Genomic DNA, 18002 nt, shown 5'->3' on the forward strand with positions numbered 1-18002 from the left:
TGAGCCTGCACGTCCGGAGCCTGTGCTCGGCAACGGGAGAGGCCACAGCAGAGGGAGGCCCGCATACCACAAAAAAAAAAAAAAAAAATATTCAAACTTCCTACTAGGTGCTTTCAGTCACTCACACTTTAGTAAGAACACAAGCTAGGATTTTCTTAAAAGCAGTGACCTGAGTCCCTGGCCTACCTTCTCTCCCTCCCCTCAGTGCCCAGAGTCCAGCCAAGTCAGACTGAAAGTCTTTATTATCTTTCTTCTCAAATATAAAATCACTCTCTCCCCTGGCAGCTCGCTAAAATCAAGAATAAGAATCACATTGCTAAAAAGAATAGGCCCATTCCTGCCTCCCGCCTCATCCTGCACTCTCGTCCCACCTGGGAGAGAAAAGGGCAGAGATTGTGACTTCAGGGCTCTCAAGCAACTGGCTGAGGCGTAATGCTGGGCCCCATTGAGTCAGGGGAATCCAGGGTGGATTAAGCCCTGATTGGCTGGGCAGGTGGCAGGATCCTGAGATCCATCAGTGCTTGTCAGTGGGGCGCATGTTCAGGGGTGCTAGGCGTCCCAGGGGTCCACGGCGAGCGTTGGTGGCCAGGCGCTGCTGTGCCAGGAATGACTGGGCGTGGGCAGGTGCCCGCTCTTCCCCGGCTCGCTGCTGCAGAGCCATGCCCTGGAGGGAGGGGCATAGTTGGGGTCAGGTGAGCCCACAGGACCCCCATCCCCACCCAATACTTCAGCCATGGCAACGGTGCACTCACCATATTATACCAGGCACTGATGAGCAGCTTTTCTTCCTGCTCCCGCTGACTTCGACTCTTCTCAAAGTCCATCTGCTAAGGAGGCAATAGTCAAGGACCTGGATATGCTGGGGATAGTGAGAAGGGATAAGGACACCCACCTCCAGGTGCCGGATGCGGACATCCCGCTCCCGGAGCTGTGTCCTCAGGGTGTGGAGTTCCGGAGGAGCACCCCCAGATGGCCGCTGCTTGGGTTCCAGGGTCTGTATGACCTAGGGGTTGGGGAAGACACAGCCAGGGTGACCTTGGCCTCACAGGCCGTGGTGTAAAAGTCTGTGACATGATTAGGTATGACAGGTGTAGGGGCAGGAGGCATGAACCAATGGGAGGCAGCAGCCTCGGCAGGAGGCGTGTAAGGCACCCAGCGTCCGTCCTCACTGTGCGCGCCTTGTCCACGTAGCGGCGGTAGCGCTCCTCCATGGCCCGCAAGTCCGCGTCCTTCTTCTGCAGGTTGTGCTGCAGCTCCTCGATACGCCGGGCTGCTGGGGTAGCAAGGTGGCCCCCTCAGCTCTGTGCCAAGCTCGGGGCTCCCTGCACCCAGCCGGCCACCCAGTCCCACTCACTGCTGCTGTCGGCAGGGGGCTCTAGCTCCTCGATGTACTCGCGCTTCCGCTGCAGCTCCAGATCTGCCTCATGCAGCTTCTGCCTGCGGGCAGGGGACCGGCGGCAGCAGGCTGAGCTCTGGGCCCATTTCTCTTCTCCTAGTGGCGGCCACAGCCTTCCCAGCCAGCCAGAATTGTCCCTGCAGACCTCTCTGCCTGACCCCAAGCCTGGGGGCTATGTGCGCTGGCCCCACCGTCTCCTCAGCCATCAGAGTCCCAACCCTCCACACCCCTCATCAGGTGGCCCCTGGACCAGCCCTCCCATCTGTCCACTTCTCCCCATTCCACAGCCCACACGCTGGTCCAGGCACCATCATCCCTTGCCAGCCCCCTCTACTCTCAACCCCTCAGTTCCATTCTCTACCCAGCAGCCAGGCATCTTTCTGGAATGCAAATCTCTTATAAAACAAAAGGAAATGCGGGACTTCCCTGGTGGCACAGTGGTTAAGAATCTGCCTGCCAATGCAGGGGACACGGGTTTGAGCCCTGGTCTGGGAAGATCCCACATGCTGCGGAGCCACTAAGCCCGTGCGCCACAACTACTGAGCCTGCGCTCTAGAGCCCACGAGCCACAACTACTGAGCCCGTGCTCCACAACAAGAGAAGCCACCGCAATGAGAAGCCCACGCACTGCAACAAAGAGTAGCCCCCACTCGCTGCAACTAGAGGAAGCCCGCGTGCAGCAACAAAGACCCAACGCAGCCAAAAGTAAATTAAAAATTTTAAAAAGTTTTTAAAAAGGAAAGGAAATGCAAGCTAATACTTTACAGTTCTGCCACCTGTGGCAAAACCCCAAAGATTCCTGTAGGTGAGACTATTATCATGTGTTGGACATGGAACATGGTGTAACATCTAATAGTGAACCTCTGGCTATGTCTACTAAAATTACAAAGGCATGTACCCTGGGAGCCACCCATTCCATTTTTGTGTATATTTGCACACAAGCAAAAAGATGCACATATAAGGTTTACTTTGTTACATTGTTTGAAATTGCAAATACCTAGAAAGAATGAGTTAAACACATTATGATATTACAAAAAATGCTATAGGCCAGGCTTTCTGGACCAGAATTCTACAGGAGAATTAAGCCCTAATGCCTCCAGGTATCCATCCTCTGTAAGGAAATAACTGTCTGTGTTCCGGGTCAGCCTTAGCTTCATTGCATCCTTGGCAGAACTGACAAAATAGTCACGAAAATAATTTTCTGTAAGGCCTAGTTTCCCTATGGAACCCCAGTTGACAAAGGCTGCTATATTTGAAAAAAAATAAGAAGGACTCCCTTTATTTATTCCTATGGAGAAATTTCTCCAGTTAACTTGTTAAGTAGGGAAAGCAAAGTGCACATATTACACTACTTTTTGTGTAAATAAGGAATGATGGTAAAAAATCTATATTCATATTCATTTGGATCTGCTTTAAAAATTCTGGAAGGATTTCCATAATAAACTAATAGAAATGGGGATGGAATGGGGCAGAAACTGAGTCAATGAGGGAGGACTCAGAGGTATACCCTTTATTTCTGTATAGCTCGGTATACATTTTGGTTTTTAAACTATAAACGTGGTAGCTATTTAAAATAGTTTCTTTCTTTCTTTTTTTTTAAATAGTTCCTTTTTTTGAGAATTCCCTGGCAGTCCAGGGGTTAGGACTCGGAGCTTTCACTGCTGTGGGCCCGGGTTCAATCCCCGGTTGGGGAACTAAGATTCCACAAGTGACACAGTGCAGCCAAAAATGAGAAACAAAAAAAAACCAACTTCCTTTTTAACAATGCAAAAGTAAAAGGTGACTATTACTTTGTCACACAACCTTGTTGCAATTTCCTCTGTGGCTCCCCATTGTTCCCCCAAAACATTCCATACGCCTTCCCTTAGTCTATAAGGCCCCACTTGAGCTGACCCTTCACACTCCATTTCCTCATCAACAACTCCCCATCGACACCGGATCCACCCCCCACACCTTTGCCCCAGCCTTTCCCCCCACCAAGAGTACCCCCAGTCTGGGACTCACAGATGCTCCTCCAGTTTCCTCTTCAGCAGGGTTGACTGGAGGAGAGAAGAGGCACTGGGTGAGTGAGGGCTCCAGCGGTCCCAACCTCTTTCCAGACTGAGGGTAGGGGGTGCCACCCTGGGCTCAAGGTACTTACAATGGACTTCACGGGGCATCGGGCAGCAGGGGGGAGAGAGAGAAGTGTTATTGGGGGGCACAAAGGAGGGCCAGGCAGGGAGGAGGTGGGCACTCACGTCTTCAGTCTTGCCCCCCTGCTCCTGCAGGGCCTTCTGCAGGTCCTCCACCTGGGCCCGCAGCTCCGACAGCTGCTGCTGGTTCAGCCTGCAGGGGTGGGGGGCCCACTTAGTGCCTGCGCCAGCCCTCAGCCCCCCTCCAAGCGTGTGAGACGCCCCCCTCCGCCAGGTGGGTCCTCACCGGTGCTGCATCTCCAGGCCGTGGCGCGCGCGGTTGGCCTCCTCCAGGTGGCGCTGCAGCTCCTCCTGCCGTTCTCGGTCGGCCGCCTCCTGCTGGCACAGGCGCTTGTTCTCCAGCTGAAGCTGCAGGAGCGTCTCCCTGCGGACCGGGAAGGAGTGAGCAGTGCTGGAGATGGGTCACCACTCAGGCCTACCAAGGCTCCAGCAGGGAAACTGGGCAGACGGGGCCAGGAGAGGGATAGAGCCCTGGGGGAAGAGCCCAGCCAGACCCTCGGGTAGGGTTAGAGTACAGGGGACAGCGCCTAGGCATGGGTGGGCGGAGCGCTGGTGGGGGGCAAAGTGGGCGGAGCCATGAGCTGAGTCTAGGGGTGGCGCCAGGGAAGGGTGGGGCTACAGGAGAGGGTTAGAACACTGAGATGCGGCTGCCGGAAAGTAAGACACTGAAAAGAGAAAAGCTGGGGTGGGAGTTCTTACGGGCAGCGCACAGGGCAGTGAACCTAGCAGGGAATATACTGAGGACAGGGCTGTATCCTGGGGGCAGAACCCGATGTGGGCAGGGCTGGGGCAAAGGATTTTTGCTTGGGGAGTGGAGACAGATGGGTTGGATCTAATTTGTGCACTAAGGACGGATCCTGAAGAGGTGAGCCACCAACAGGGCTAGAGCCCTGGCCAGGTAAGAGCAGAATTAGGAGTGAGTGGGCCTAGAAGCCCGGCTAGGACTTGGGAACCAAGTTGAGCAGGCCTGGCTAGCGGTAAATACCTGTACTCGGGACGGGGCTGAGGGTGGGCACTGCCAGGCCCCAGTGGGGCCAGAGCTCTGAGTGACCCCAGGATACCTGAGCTCCGCAGGTAGGATCTCGGCTGCTAAGTTTTCCACAGCCGGTGAGGTGGGATCCAGTGAGGGGTCTGGAGAATGTGTGAAAAGTCTTCAGGTGGCTGCACAGTTCCTGTCCCCATCCCTAGGATCCTCTTTCCGAAAAGCATCTTTGGGGGCTCAACTTCGGCCAAAAGCCTGACTTGACCCAAACCCCACCCCTGGCATGACAGGGAGCCATGATCCTTGGCCTGGGTTTGCCTTTGCCCCACCCAGAGCCCCGATAGACAGCCCCTGCTTTCTGTCGGCCCATGTCACCTCTTTCCACTCTAGCCTCCCTCCAGCGTGGCCTAGCTCTGCCCCCAACCTAGACAAGCCCTGGGACACTGCCTTTTCTGCCTGCCCTAACAGCACACCAGGCCAGGTAAGGCTCCAGGCCAGCCATCTCCCAGGCCCTGGGATGGGCCTCCAACTCACCGGCTTGGGTCAGCCCGCGAGGCTGCATCTGGGCGCAGCGCAGCTCCTCATTGGCCTCCCGCAGGGAGTCCCGCTCTGCCAGCAGCCGCTGGAGGGACGGGATGCAACAGGCCACTTGAGGCTGGATGGGTCTCCTAGGGTAGGGGTCCCCAACCCCTGGGCCGCAGACCAGTACCAGTCCGCGGCCTGTTAGGAACCGGGAGGCACAGCAGGAGGTGAGCGATGGGCAAGAAAGTGAAGTTTTGTCTGCCACTCACTATAGCTCCCCATTGCTCGCATTACCGCCCCCCACCCCCAGTCCGTGGAAAAAATGTCTTCCATGAAACCGGTCCCTGGTGCCAAAAAGGTTGGGGACCACTGGGCTTCCCTGGTGGCGCAGTGGTTAAGAATCCAGGGTACACAGGTTCGAGCCCTGGCCGGGAAGATCCCACATGCTGCAGAGCAACTAAGTGCGTGCGCTACAACTACTGAGCCCACGTGCCACAACTAATGAAGCCCGTGCGCCTAGAGCCCGTGCTCTGCAACAAGAAAAGCCACCTCAGTGAGAAACCCACGCACCGCAATGAAGAGTAGCCCCTGCTCACTGCAACTAGAGAAAGCCCGCGCGCAGCAACGAAGACCCAACGCAGCCAAAAATAAATAAATAAAAATAATAAAGTTCCCTTAAAAAAATCTTATAAAAGTTGGGGACTACTGTCCTAGGGAATGGGCTCTGCCATGATGGGCAGGGTGGGGCTTGGGTGGAGGGACCTCAGCCTCACCTCCTTCTCCTTTGACACCAGCTCATACTTTTCCTCCAGATTGCGACACTCGAATAGCCATTTCTCGGCCTTCATGGCCTCCTCCTGCCGCTGGCCCTGCAGTTCCTGAACCTAAACAGAGGAGAGGGGAGAGGACAGCAAGGTGGGAAGGAGGGGCAGGGACTGAGTACAAGGTGAAAAGGTGGGGCCAGAGGGACCAGCTGAGGGAACTTGGAGGAGGAGGCTTAAGAGAAGGGGTGGGGCTTACAAGCCTAGGGAGGGGCTGGCTGGCCTAAAGGGCGTGGCCTCTATATAAAAATGGGAGCAGACTCTGGGTGGAAGGACTTAGCACCACGCTGAGGGTGAGCTAAAGTCAGCGGCTGGCCAAGAGGAGCCCCCACCCCAGTCCAGGTCCAGGCCCCCGCCCGTACCTGCCGCCGCTGCGCCTCTAGCTGGGCGCGCAGGGAGCCGGCCCGGCGCAGCTCTTCCTCCAGCTGCCGCGTGCGCTCGGCGTGGCCGGCGTTGCGCTCCTCCAGCTGCCGCACCTGCCGCCGAAGCTCCCGCAGCTCGCCCAGGCGGCGCCGGCAGCTGCTCAGCGTGGCCTCCAGCTGCCCTGCGCGCTCAGAGGACTGCCTGGGGGCGGGGGCAAGTGGGAAGAGGAGTCGGGGGTCTGAGGTCAAGGGTTCAGCCTGGATGCGAGGCCCTCAGGGCAGGGGAAGGTGTCAGGTCAGCCTTGGGGCATTTGGGTTCAAGGTGATGGGTCATGAGGGTCAGGGGTCAGCGGGGCCTGGTGGTGTTGGGGGAATCATTAGGGAGCATAACGGGAGCCCTAAACATCAATGGTTAGCCCAGGGTCAAAATCAGAATCTGGGGGACACAAAAATGACTGGGGTTACAGGGGGAATGATGGGGCCCAGAGGGTCTGAGGAGCCCCCATGGACACTTTGGGGTCATCATGTAGCTGTGGGCCTAACAAGGGTATTGTGGGTGCAGGGGCCGTGGTGGGGTCATGGGGGATCTTTGAGGCAGAGCACTGTGGGGCTCTTGAAGGTATGGTAGGGGCTCATTAGGCACTTTAACATTACAGGGATGCCATGGGGGTCACAGGGGAGCAACAGAAGGGACAGTGAGGTTGAGGGGTGGGTGCTATGGGGGCCTACCAAGCACTCTGTGCTTGCAGGGATGCTGTGGAGTCATAAGAAGGTACAGTCATGTGATAGGGGGACAGAGGGGTCACCAGGGGCAAAGTTATTGCATCCCATTGTGTCCTGGAGGGCACCATGGGAATGCTGGGGCATGATGGGGCAGAATGGTGCAGTGGGGTCTGGGGAGCGTTATGACCCCTAGGCTTGCTGGGGTCACAGGGATCCTATAAGGCAGCGGTCCCCAAACTTTCTGGTACCAGGGACTGGTTTCATGGAAGACAATATTTCCACGGACCGGCGGGGGGTAGGGGGAGGGTTCAGGCAGTAATGCGAGTGGTGGAGAGTGGTGGGGAGCGACGGAGAGCGGCAGATGAAGCTTCACTCTCTCGCCTGCCGCTCACCTCCTGCCGTGCGGCCCAGTTCCTAACAGGCTGCGGACCGGAACCAGTCCGCAGCCCAAGGGTTTGCGACCCCTGCTGTAAGGTATGTGGGATACAATGTGGGATAACAGGGGGACACTGTGGGGTCCTGGGGGGCACCATGGATCCAGGGAGTTTGGGGTTGTCCAGAGGACATGGTGGAATCCAGGATAGTGCAGTGGGGTTCATGATGGTATTGTGGAGTCAACAGGGCATTGTGGGTGCCCACTAGGAATTTGGGGGTGACAGAGATACTATGGCATCAGAGGGGCACTCTGGCAATGGAGGTGTGTGGTGGGGACCTGCCACTCACCGAAGTTCATCCATCTCATCCTTCAGGGCCTGTGCCTCCTGGGCCAGGCTGGTCAGCTCCTGGCTCCGCTGCTGCAGCTCGGCGACCTCCCGTTCCAGCTCGGCACAGCGCACGCGCTCGTCCTCCCTGCCGCTCTCCAGCCTGCGGGATGGGGGAAGCATCACATGAAGGCATTGTGCCTGCCCCAGTCCGCTGGCCTGCTGGCCCTTTCCCCAACTGACCATACCTGAAGTTCTCTTCCTGCAGCTGCTCCAGCTGGGACTGCAGCAGCAGCAGCTTCTTGGAGGTGAGGCCGGTGGCGCCCTCACCCTCGGACCGGCCCGCCCGTTCCCTCAGCACCTCATTTTCCTGAACCAGGCTCTGCTTCTCCTCTGACAGGAGTACCAGCTGTGGGCAGGGCATACAGACGAGCCGGAGCTGGGAGGGGCGCTATGCGGGCGACCCTGCCCTGGGAGCACCTGTGGACCCCCACCTCGGCCCCACCTGCCGCTCCAGGTCCAGACAGCGCTGCCGCAGCTCGTCACCCTCGTCAGCCTCCTCACTCAGGAAGTAGTACCTGCGGGACTGATGAGAGGAGTGGAGGGGGGAGGGTGGGGAGAGACAGGAAACGCAGGGATCCAGGGGAGGAAAATGGGGAAACGGAGGATGGGATCTTCAGGGACAGAGAGGAGGGAGCCGAGAAACCCTCAAGATCTAAGAAGAGAGGGCTGGGACCTGAGGGGACTGGAGAAAAGGCAATTCAGGAACCCTGGGGACCTGGCAAGGGAAGAGGATAGGACCCTGGAGGATGGGAGTGGTTTACAGGCTTAAGGTCAAGCCCTTGCTCCTTAGGTAGCCCTGAAAATCAGTAATGGGGTTGGACCTTTAACAAGGTCCCCACCCCTTACCTGGCTATCAAAGTTCCCATATGTTTCCGGTGACAGGGAGTCAGAGGTGTCTTTGGTCATGAGCTGGAGGGGGGGGGTGCAGTGGGAGGACATTGAGATGAACTGGGCCCTCTGAGGGCAGCTTCCAAGGCTTCTACAATCCAGCCTAAGAACTACTCCATCCTCCTGTCCCCAAAGCCAGTCCTCCCCAATAACCCCAGCCCAGAGGATGCCCCATGTGTCCAGCACGCAGGGAGTCCTGGTCCTTCCCCCCTCCCTGGCCACCTGGCCACACTGCGCGCCTTGTGGGATCCTAGTTCTCCAAACAGGGATTGAACCCGGGCCACAACAGTGAAAGCGCTGAGTCCTAACCACTGGACCACCAGGGAATTCCGAGGCCTGGCCCTTTTAGTATGCTAGGTTGTGACTTAGAGCTGGGGGGCGCTGGCAGACACGTGGGACAGGCAAATCTGGCCAGCTGAGTTCCAGACAGAGCCCAGACCTTACCAGGAAAGAGCCTGTGCCCAGCTGCCTTGGAGATGCCCCCTCCCCTGAAGCTCCTCGCTACAGTGGCATCCCCACCTACCTCCTGGATGGCTTCCATCACCACATGCTGAACTGATTCCTCTAGCGTCATGATTCTCTGGATGTGCTCTGGGGGTCAAGGTGGGGGAGACTGAGATGGGGGGTGGAAGGGCAAGAAGGGTTTCCTCAGGTCTTCCCCTAGGGACCCCCTAACCTCCCATACCCTGCTTCTTCTCGCAACTGATAGCACAGCCCAGCACCAGCTGAAGCAGCTTGCCAAGCTCTTCTGGGTCTGAGAACTCGCCAATGAGGCTCACATCTGGAAGGTGCTGCTCCAAAATGGGATGCCCCAGGACCTGAGGATGGGAGGAGGAAGGGGTATCAGGGGCTCACGGATCCCCCTCCTCCCAACCCAACCCCCTAAATCCCTTTACAGTTACTCACATCCTGGGAGTACTCCACCAGGCTCTGTAAGATTGTCTTCAGATTGTTGACCTGGGGAGGGGCAAGGAGTTGTGTCCAGGGTCCCAAATCCCCCCAGAAGGGGCCAGGCAGCCCCCACCCTGAATCTGTCTAGCCCATTCTTTTTTTCTCTGTCTCGCCTCCCAATCCCTGGTCATCTCATCCTGTTTAGCCCCATTCTGTCTGTATGTCCCCTCTCCTAGGAGTGACCTGTCTGGCTGCCTGCCCTTCTTACCCACCTGCCCATCTTGTTCACGTGTCCCCAGAATCCAGTCACTTCTTACCACCTGCCCCACTACACTTTGACCCTAGCCATCATCATCTCTCACCTGAATTATTGCACCAGCTTCCACTCTTGCTGCCTACCCCTCCATTTCTCTACAAGCATCCAGAGAGAGCTTTTTAAAGCCCAAGCCAGGTTTGTGTCTTTCCTCTACTAAAATCCTTCCTTGACTTTACACAGCACTTAAAATAGAATCTATCTTCCCTGCTCCAGCCTGCCAGGCCCTTGATGATCTCATCTACCATTCGTGTTCTGACCCCTTGCTTTCCGTTCTGACCCCCCTGCCATTCCTCGATCACACCAAGCTTATTTCCAACTCAGGGCCTTTGCATTTGCTGCTCCCTGTGTCTGGAATGCTATTCCTCCAAATCTTACATGGAGATCAGCCCATCTGGAGTAACCACCCACCCACTCTCAGTTGCTCTCTCTCATGGCCCAGCTTTTATTGTCTTCATAGAACTAATTGCCATTGGAAGTCAATGTTAATGTTTGTGTATGCAGGTTTTTGTCTGTGTTATTCCTTGCTGCACACCCAGGCCTGCTTAATAGAAGAATGAAGGAACAAATACATAGTTGGCTGGTCACTATACACCTGTATACATCTGTCCCTCTTCCTGTCCAGATCTGTTTGTCCATCACCCAGGACATGTCTAACTGACCCTTCTCTGATCAACTTTTCACCAGTCTGTCCCCCATTCATGAGTCCACCTGTCACCTTCAACCTCCGGTTGGGACCTGGGTCGTCTGAGATGCCCTGGAGCCATGCCTCGTTGAACCAGGAAGGGTCTCTGGGGGTGAGAAGGTGGGATGAGCTGCTGGGGGACCCTTTTGGGACCCTCCCCCTCAGCCCCACTCACATCTGGTTCAGCACATAGGCTACTGCGAGGCCACTGCTCAGTTCCTGGGGGCTGGTACAGGGGGGCGGGACATGGAACGTCTGCAACTGGTGGGGGAGAGGAAAGTGCAACAAGCATTATCAGGGCCTGGGACCACGGAACGAAACCCCTTTTACAGACTTTTCCGGTCAGCAGGACCCTCACATGCTGGGTGGGGGATGGCCTGTTGCTCCAGCAAGCCAGCTCCGTGGGGGAGTGGCCTCTGCTCACCTGGACGGACCGGAGGGGGCGTGGCCTCATTATACCTTTGCCCAACAAACCCCGCGCGACCAGGCGAGGGCAGACCACGAGTCACTTGGTCCCCACAGGCACCACGTGACCAGGCCAGCTCACCTGTGCCCTCGCCCCACATGACCCAGCCACGAAGGGGCGTGGCCTCACCTGCTCTTTACACGCAAACCTGCCACTTGACGGCTCAGGTGCTCAGGCCAGAGTGCAACGGCCTGGCAGGCCGACGACCCCTTCCTCCTCCCTGCCCCAGGACGGAAGGGTGCACAAAGCCAAGGTCGGGGCTACCGGGCGAGAACAGAGGGCGTACACCTGTCCCTGGCCCCGCCCCCGACCTACCCAGGTGAGCAGAGACCCGCATAGCTCGGCCTTGTCCACGCTCATGGCTCCCGACTGGATTCGACCCCGGCCGCGGAGCCCTGCCACCGCAGCGGCGTCCAGATCCGCCACCAGCGAGCGCCCGCAGCCCCAACCTCCCGCTCGGCCTAGAGCGCCGCCCCGCCCCCTAAGCGCAGGCCCCGCCCTGGACACGTGATCTCCTCCCGGCACCAGCTCAGGGCTTCAGACCCGCCATCTTAGATCCGGGAAGCATTTGGGCGCCGGCCTGCCGCTAGGGGTCAGTCTGGGCCAGCCTTGCGCATCCCAAGGGTGGCTTCGCCTCCCCTCCTCCCCGAGCTCTTTTTGAGGTAGCGGAGACTTCACCGTCATTCCTCTTCATCAGAGGCGGTGCTGCCCCACCCTGTTGTACAGGCGTATTCGCGTCCCTTCCCTTCGGCTGAAAGAAATTCTGCTGTCTAGCCACATTATGATCAGAGCCTTTGCGCAGGAGAGGGGCAGGTCATAATATATTCTATGGAATTGGAGAGGGAACACTAAAGCGTTCTTCCCAGTGTAGGTGACTTGATAGTCTTGCCCAGGGGTAGACAAGGGGATTCGGGTCCTAAGTCGACGGCAGGATGGGTCAGACACATGTCCTGGGTAATGGACAGACTTATTTGCCTAGCCTGGATCCGTCCTCCACTGAGCTTTCCCTGCCCTTTCCCCTCCCTGAGCCCCGCGCCGGGGCCCTCCTCCCTCCGAATCCAGGACGGGGCCGCCCTGGTCGCCACGGCCACCCGGGCGCCCAGACCGTAGGAACGCGGCCTACGGGGAAAAGGATGGGCCCACTCTGAGACCCTGTCTGGGAATTGAAGGGGGCTTAAAGGAAAGTGCTAACAATACTAGTTAACAATAAAATCGCAGTCACCATTTATGGGGTGCCTACAAAATGCAGCCTCTGCGCTAAGCGATTTAAATATAATAGATGGTTGAAATCTCCACGACTCTAGGTGGCAAGTGCTCTTTAAATTTCCCGTTCGCAGGCGAGGAAACAGAGGTTCTGGGTGGATCCGGTTTTAAGGGAGGTGGTAAAGCACCGGACCTCTGACGCCTGAGTTCACCGGCAGTCCCTCCCCTGCGGAGCGGGCGAGGTAATGAGCAGTAATTAGAGGTTATTAGCTGTACCCACAGAGAGGGGCGGACTCTGCTTTGGGGGTGGGTCTAGGTCTGAGGGGCGGGGAGCTGCTCCCTCCAACCCAGAGTCTGGCTTCGGCGACCCTGCCCCGAGCGGGTTGAGCAGGACGACTACAGCTCACCCCCTCCCTCCCGCACTCCCCCCCTCCCCGCACCATCGCAGGAACACAATCACTCTAGCACCAGACTCCAGGTTACAGCCCACTCAGACGCACAACTGCACGCACGCAGGGGCCTTGGAGGCTCGTCTACACACCCACATCCCCTTCCGAGTTGTTTTCAGCCTCCATCCCCTGGGAGCAGAGTGGAGTGGGGGGAGTAGGGAGGAAGGGGACAAGGGCCAGCAGTGCCGGCTTCCGGACAGGGCTGCCTTACGGCGGCGGGCGTGAGAACAGCCGCCGCTGATTCCCTTATCCCACACCCACTAAGGAGAGGGTGCTGCCAGTAAGGGGAAGCGGGGCCCCCCTGCCACCAGGCAGAAGTGGAAGGTGAGCCGAAACTATGGCTGTTACAAGGAGAGGAAGCTGGGAATATTTGTGAGAGGACCTGGTTGCCCAATGTTGGGAGACATGCTAAGACTGCCAAATATTTGGGAGTGGGGTCCCCAATACTTGCAAAACCTGCAGGGATCTTGATGTTTAGGAGGAATCTAAATATCCGGAGCATGGACTTGAATTGTTCTAACGTTGCCATGATATTATAGGCGTTATAGATGTTCAGGGACCCAAAAGTCCCCAGAGTTAAAGAAAGGTCTGGGTGCACTCACTTTGGGGGAGGAGTCACAACCCTCAATTTGGGGCGGCAAGGAATCTCATGTTTGGGGGGAACGGGAGCTCCCTACGTTGGCAGGGAAGAGCAGCAATCCCTATTATGTGACCCAGGGAACCCCACTGTTGGGGGCATCAGTGTTCCTTCAGTCCAAAGAGAGGGATCACAAACCCTCATTTTGAAGCAGGGATCCTTTATTTGGGGGAAAGATTCAAACCCCCACTTTCGGTGGAGAGAGCCCCAAAGTTTGGGGAATGATCTGGAGGCCTCCATTAAGGACAGGGTGCGGGTCTGGACCAGCAGCCCCCAGCTGGTTTGGGGACCCCACCCCCTCCTGTCTGTTTCCAGGAACAGCTGGGCCCAGCCTGGGCTGTACTGCTGGGAAGCGGGTGACTCAACCCCTCCCTGCGGCCACAGCTGGACCCCCGCCTGCCCCCTCCGGCCTTCACATCTGGGCAGAGACCCAGTCATGAGAGCTGGGATGGAGACCCTAGGTTCACACATTTGGAGATGGTGCCCCTCCCCCCCCCCCAGGGGGCTGACCACAAGCTCAGGGTGGACACCGTGCCCCATACCATGAGGGACTCTGGCAGGCTTTCTGCTCTCCAGACACTGACATTCCACCAGGACTCCCATCCTGACCCCCTCCCTGGGTCTGTATATGTGTCTCTGAGTCCATGTGAAGTGTGTTCACATCTATGTAGGTGTGAGATGGTGGGTCTGTGATTGTGTGTGCACAGGTCTATGTGTCTGCATCTACCTGTGTCTTGGGGCCCTGGGAATTTACCCAACAGGCTATGTGTGTGTGATTTGGTGGTTTTGGGGGGGTGCTGTCAGGGACTAGGGCACATGCTTCTCTTTATGGGACCTTGCTGTGTGTCTATATCCCTAGGTCATTCTTTGTGTAAGAAGTGAATGTATGCTACAGCAAAAAAAAAAAAAAAAAAAAAAAGTGAATGTATGACAATCAGTATTTCAGTATGGATTTAGGTTGTGTTTCTGTGACCGTGTCCTACTTTCTCTCCATCATGTGTTTTTCTGTGATAGCATGAGCCTGTCATGTTTGTCCTTGGTTTGTCCATGTCCCCGAGACAATCTGGTGTCCCTGTGTGTGGCCTTGTGGGTTTGTGTCTGTGACCCTACTTTACTTCATGTGCCCTACTTGTGATGTCTGCGTGACAGCATGACCGTCGTGTGTCCGTCCCCAGCATGTGTCTCTGTGCCTCTACAATCTCCATGTGAGAGGAGTGGCTGTGTGACAACTGGAGTCCTGAGGTCCAAGACTTTTATCTGTGTCTTACTTTGTCTTGATGGTGTGGCTTTATCGGAGTGTCTGTATATGCCACCTATCTGTGTATGAAGATAGCCCTACCACAAACGTTGTGTGACAGTGTGACCCTGCGCACGTTCGCTGTGGGGCTGGCTGGACTAGTGAATGGTTGTGCCAACGTGTGGCAGGTGTATCCTGTGTCCGTGTGACACTGTGGATCTGAGAGTTTGTGACCTTGTGTTGGGGGGTGTCAAAGTCACACAAGACAGCGTGAGGAGGCGGTGATGTGCTGGGGGGACGTTAAGCGCCCGGAGTCCTGCCGCTCTCAGCCCCTCCCGGCGCTGCGGGGGCGCGTGCGTCGTGCGTGACGTGCGGCACGACGGGGGTCGCTGCGTGCGTGGAGCCAGACGTGATCGTGCGTGCGAGCGCGGGGGGATGGGCTAGCTGCGTGCGTGCGTGCGTGGGCGGCCGCGGGGGTTAAGCGCGCGGGGGAGGTCGGGGCACAGCCCCACCCCGCCGGGGACTTTGGGCGCGGGTGAAACCAGGCAGGGGGCTGCCGTTAACCCCTTCCTGCCCGACCTGAAACTTGTGGCCCCTCGATAGAGCGCGCGGGGGCTTCCCCAGCGCGCGGGGACCGTCCCTACCGAGGGAGGAACCCCGCCATCGAGCTGTGAGACCCCCCAGTTACCATGGGAACCGGAGCTTCCCGCGCGGCCGGGCGCGTGCTTCCTCCCCCCTCCCGCTCTTCCTCCAGCTCCGTATTCCACCGACAATGCGCTCCCCGCTCCTGGCCTCCTGGTCTCCGCGGAAGGGGCTGGGGTCAGCGAGGCCCTGGCGTGCGTGACTCAGGCCAGCTTGAGGGTCCCCTGGCCGCAGCCGACCTCGCTCCCCCTTCTCCACCCCATGACTCACCGCTCGCGGCTTTCCCCTTGTGTGACTCAAGCCCTTGGGGAGGGGGCTGCGGACTCTGAGACCCCCCTCCAGGCAGTAGGGGCTGAGAACCGAGTACTGGGGGCCTAGAGCTTAAGGGGTGGGGCTCTCCCTCCAGCGAGGGTCGGTGTCTGGTGTCTTCCCTTAGACATCCCTTGCCAAGGTCACTAGAGCCGTTTCCCCCACCCCTGAATTGGCAGTACCTACCCCCCAGCCCCTCCCCCATAGCCCACAGGAAGTTTTTGCAGAGCCCATCGGCGATGAAACGGTTAAAGCCGTTTTCTTATTCATTTCATCCAGGGGCCCCTTTTGACTCAGAGCAAGCCAGGCGCCCCCTTGAGCCGGGCCTCGTGGGGGCCTGGGTTCATACTCCACCCCACATGTACCGTTTTTAGAGAGGGGAGGGAAGGCTGTTGGTGAGCTGGCTGGGGGTCTTGCGTAGCATACAGGGTTGGGTTCAAATCCTGCCTCTGCCCTCATTGCTCTCTGGGGCTCGGTTTCCCCATCTGAAAATGGGGAATAATTATGACCCGCTTATTGTGGCGTTGTGGGATTAGGTGAATAATAGATGGAATGCTTTGTTCCCAGAGCTGGGCAGAGGAGCAGGGAGGGGGCTTGGCCGGTAGAAGGACCCAGGCTCCTCCTGTCTCTCAGGCCTGGGTGTCAGGGTGACCAGCAGAAGCGAGTCCTTGTGGGGCGCGCCATGCCCCACCCAGGCGCTCCGAGGCCATGGGGTTCATCCCGTCCACCCCCTACCCGGAGCAGGCACCCAGGAAGTGAGAGGCGGGGCAGGAATGAGGCGGAACCTGTTGGGCCCGTTGCTTCCCCACCCCTCACCCTCATTCCGGGGCCCTGGCATGCCCCCCCACCACGTTGCGGCCCCACCCCCACCGCCCTGGACGCCTGGGTCCTGACCCGACGGTGGCCCAAGGGAGGGGATGTCGGCGGAGACAGCGTCTCGGGAACATCCTGTGGACTGCTGGCTGTGGACTGCTGGCTGGACAGACCGGAGGGTCAGCCCCTCCCCGGGCAGGGCAGAAATCGGCTGGGGGCAGAGTAAACATGGCCCAGGGTGGCCAGACTTGTGGGGGGGGACGGCAAGGAGTGTACACATACACAGTCACACACAAAAAAAACCCGTGTCACCCTGGCCACAGAGAGACTACCAATCGGGGACACACTGACAGGGTCAGACAAAAATCTGGGCAAGACGGCTGTCAAACACAGACACAGTGACAGGGCAGTCTCAAGAGGAAGACTGAAATGCTGCCAAACACACAAAGACACTGACAGGCCAGAAGCATAAAGGCAGGGAGTGAGTGACACAGATAAATCAACTCAGCATACAGGCAAGATGGATACACTGACAGACACAAATACAGAAGGACATTGACATTCTGGTGAGAAGCAAACAGCCTGGCAGACAACGGCATGCTCACAGGCACTCTGAGACACATGTGACAGTCCAGAAACACACAGGCAGGACGGACACACTGAGAACTGTGTGTCAGACACAGACGGGCAATACATGCATGTGGATAGACTCAGAGAGAAGGGACAGTCGCTTTCAGTGCAGGCTCCCCGAGAGCTGCACAAGAGATGTTCATACACAGTGTCAGATCCCGACACACGAGAAAGCAACACAGGCGCGCGCACACACACACGAACACACACCAGCAAGATCACCAACTCAAGAAGATACTCAGAGGCAAGAGAGACATACATAAACCTATGGGAGATGGACATACATAAACCTATGGGGAAGGACACATACAGACCATAACAGAATCCCCCCACCTCCCGCCACAGTTGCACACACACTCAGAGATGCTCTGAGGACATCAGAAGTCAGCCTTACAGATACACACTACCTCACCGATAACACACACGTCGGACCCTCCGACAGATTGGGCAAATGTAAGCAGACAGGCTTGACAGTCACACACATGGTCTAGCCAGACAGTCACACCCAACGCAGAGAAGCACTGACAGGCCACAGTCGGACATTCACTAACACATTGGCACAGAGACACCGTGACAGAACCTGTTGGCTAACACACACACACACACACACACACACACCAGCCACAGAGCCCACATAGACACACACACATAGATGAGCCACAGACACACACCAGCCACAGACCTCACACACACACACACACACACACACACACATACACACTAGACACGAATAGGTTAGCCATATGAACTCCAAAACAACCTACATTCATGTACATAGGCCAGCCACATGCAACCTATTTCATAGACCATACACATACTCACACACACACTCCACCCCCAAAACCCCCCCTTCCAAAGCAGGCAGGTCCTACACACCCCTGCAGTGTTGGGCCAACACACAGACACATGCCCTGAGAAGACAGGCCTCACACACACTCTCACACGTCCTGACAGGCCAGCCACACACTAACCCACAGCCAAGCAGACACACATGTGCCCCTGGACCATGCTGCGGGGCTCTGGGCTTCCCAGCCAGTCTCTACCCCCACCCAGAGATCCCCCGCCGCCCCCCCTGCC

General features: G+C 57.4%; 1 protein-coding gene across 6 annotated transcripts; it reads right to left on the reverse strand.

The window, feature by feature from the left end:
* Positions 1–66: 66 nt before the first annotated feature.
* HOOK2 (hook microtubule tethering protein 2) lies at positions 67–12780 on the reverse strand. 6 transcript variants are annotated; one of them, XM_055082057.1, is made up of 22 exons: positions 11321–11444; positions 10715–10800; positions 10573–10645; positions 9557–9607; positions 9336–9468; positions 9174–9241; positions 8609–8671; positions 8205–8285; positions 7948–8108; positions 7722–7862; positions 6276–6477; positions 5866–5976; positions 5105–5192; positions 4650–4719; positions 3815–3952; positions 3634–3721; positions 3401–3435; positions 1355–1437; positions 1170–1270; positions 893–1003; positions 753–827; positions 67–664 (listed from the first exon to the last, which is right to left on the reverse strand). In XM_055082057.1, the coding sequence occupies exons 1-22, from the start codon at positions 11363–11365 to the stop codon at positions 515–517; spliced, it is 2154 nt and encodes a 717-aa protein (XP_054938032.1). In that variant the 5' UTR covers positions 11366–11444; the 3' UTR covers positions 67–514. The 6 variants fall into 6 exon arrangements, with proteins under 6 accessions (XP_054938032.1, XP_007103656.1, XP_054938031.1 ...); XM_007103594.3 differs by having other exon boundaries at positions 753–824; positions 1170–1273; XM_055082056.1 differs by having other exon boundaries at positions 1170–1273.
* Between the last annotated feature and the right edge of the window lie 5222 nt (positions 12781–18002).

This window comes from Physeter macrocephalus, unplaced genomic scaffold (genome assembly GCF_002837175.3).
Source record: "Physeter macrocephalus isolate SW-GA unplaced genomic scaffold, ASM283717v5 random_7, whole genome shotgun sequence".
NCBI classification, from domain to species: Eukaryota; Metazoa; Chordata; class Mammalia; order Artiodactyla; family Physeteridae; genus Physeter; species Physeter macrocephalus.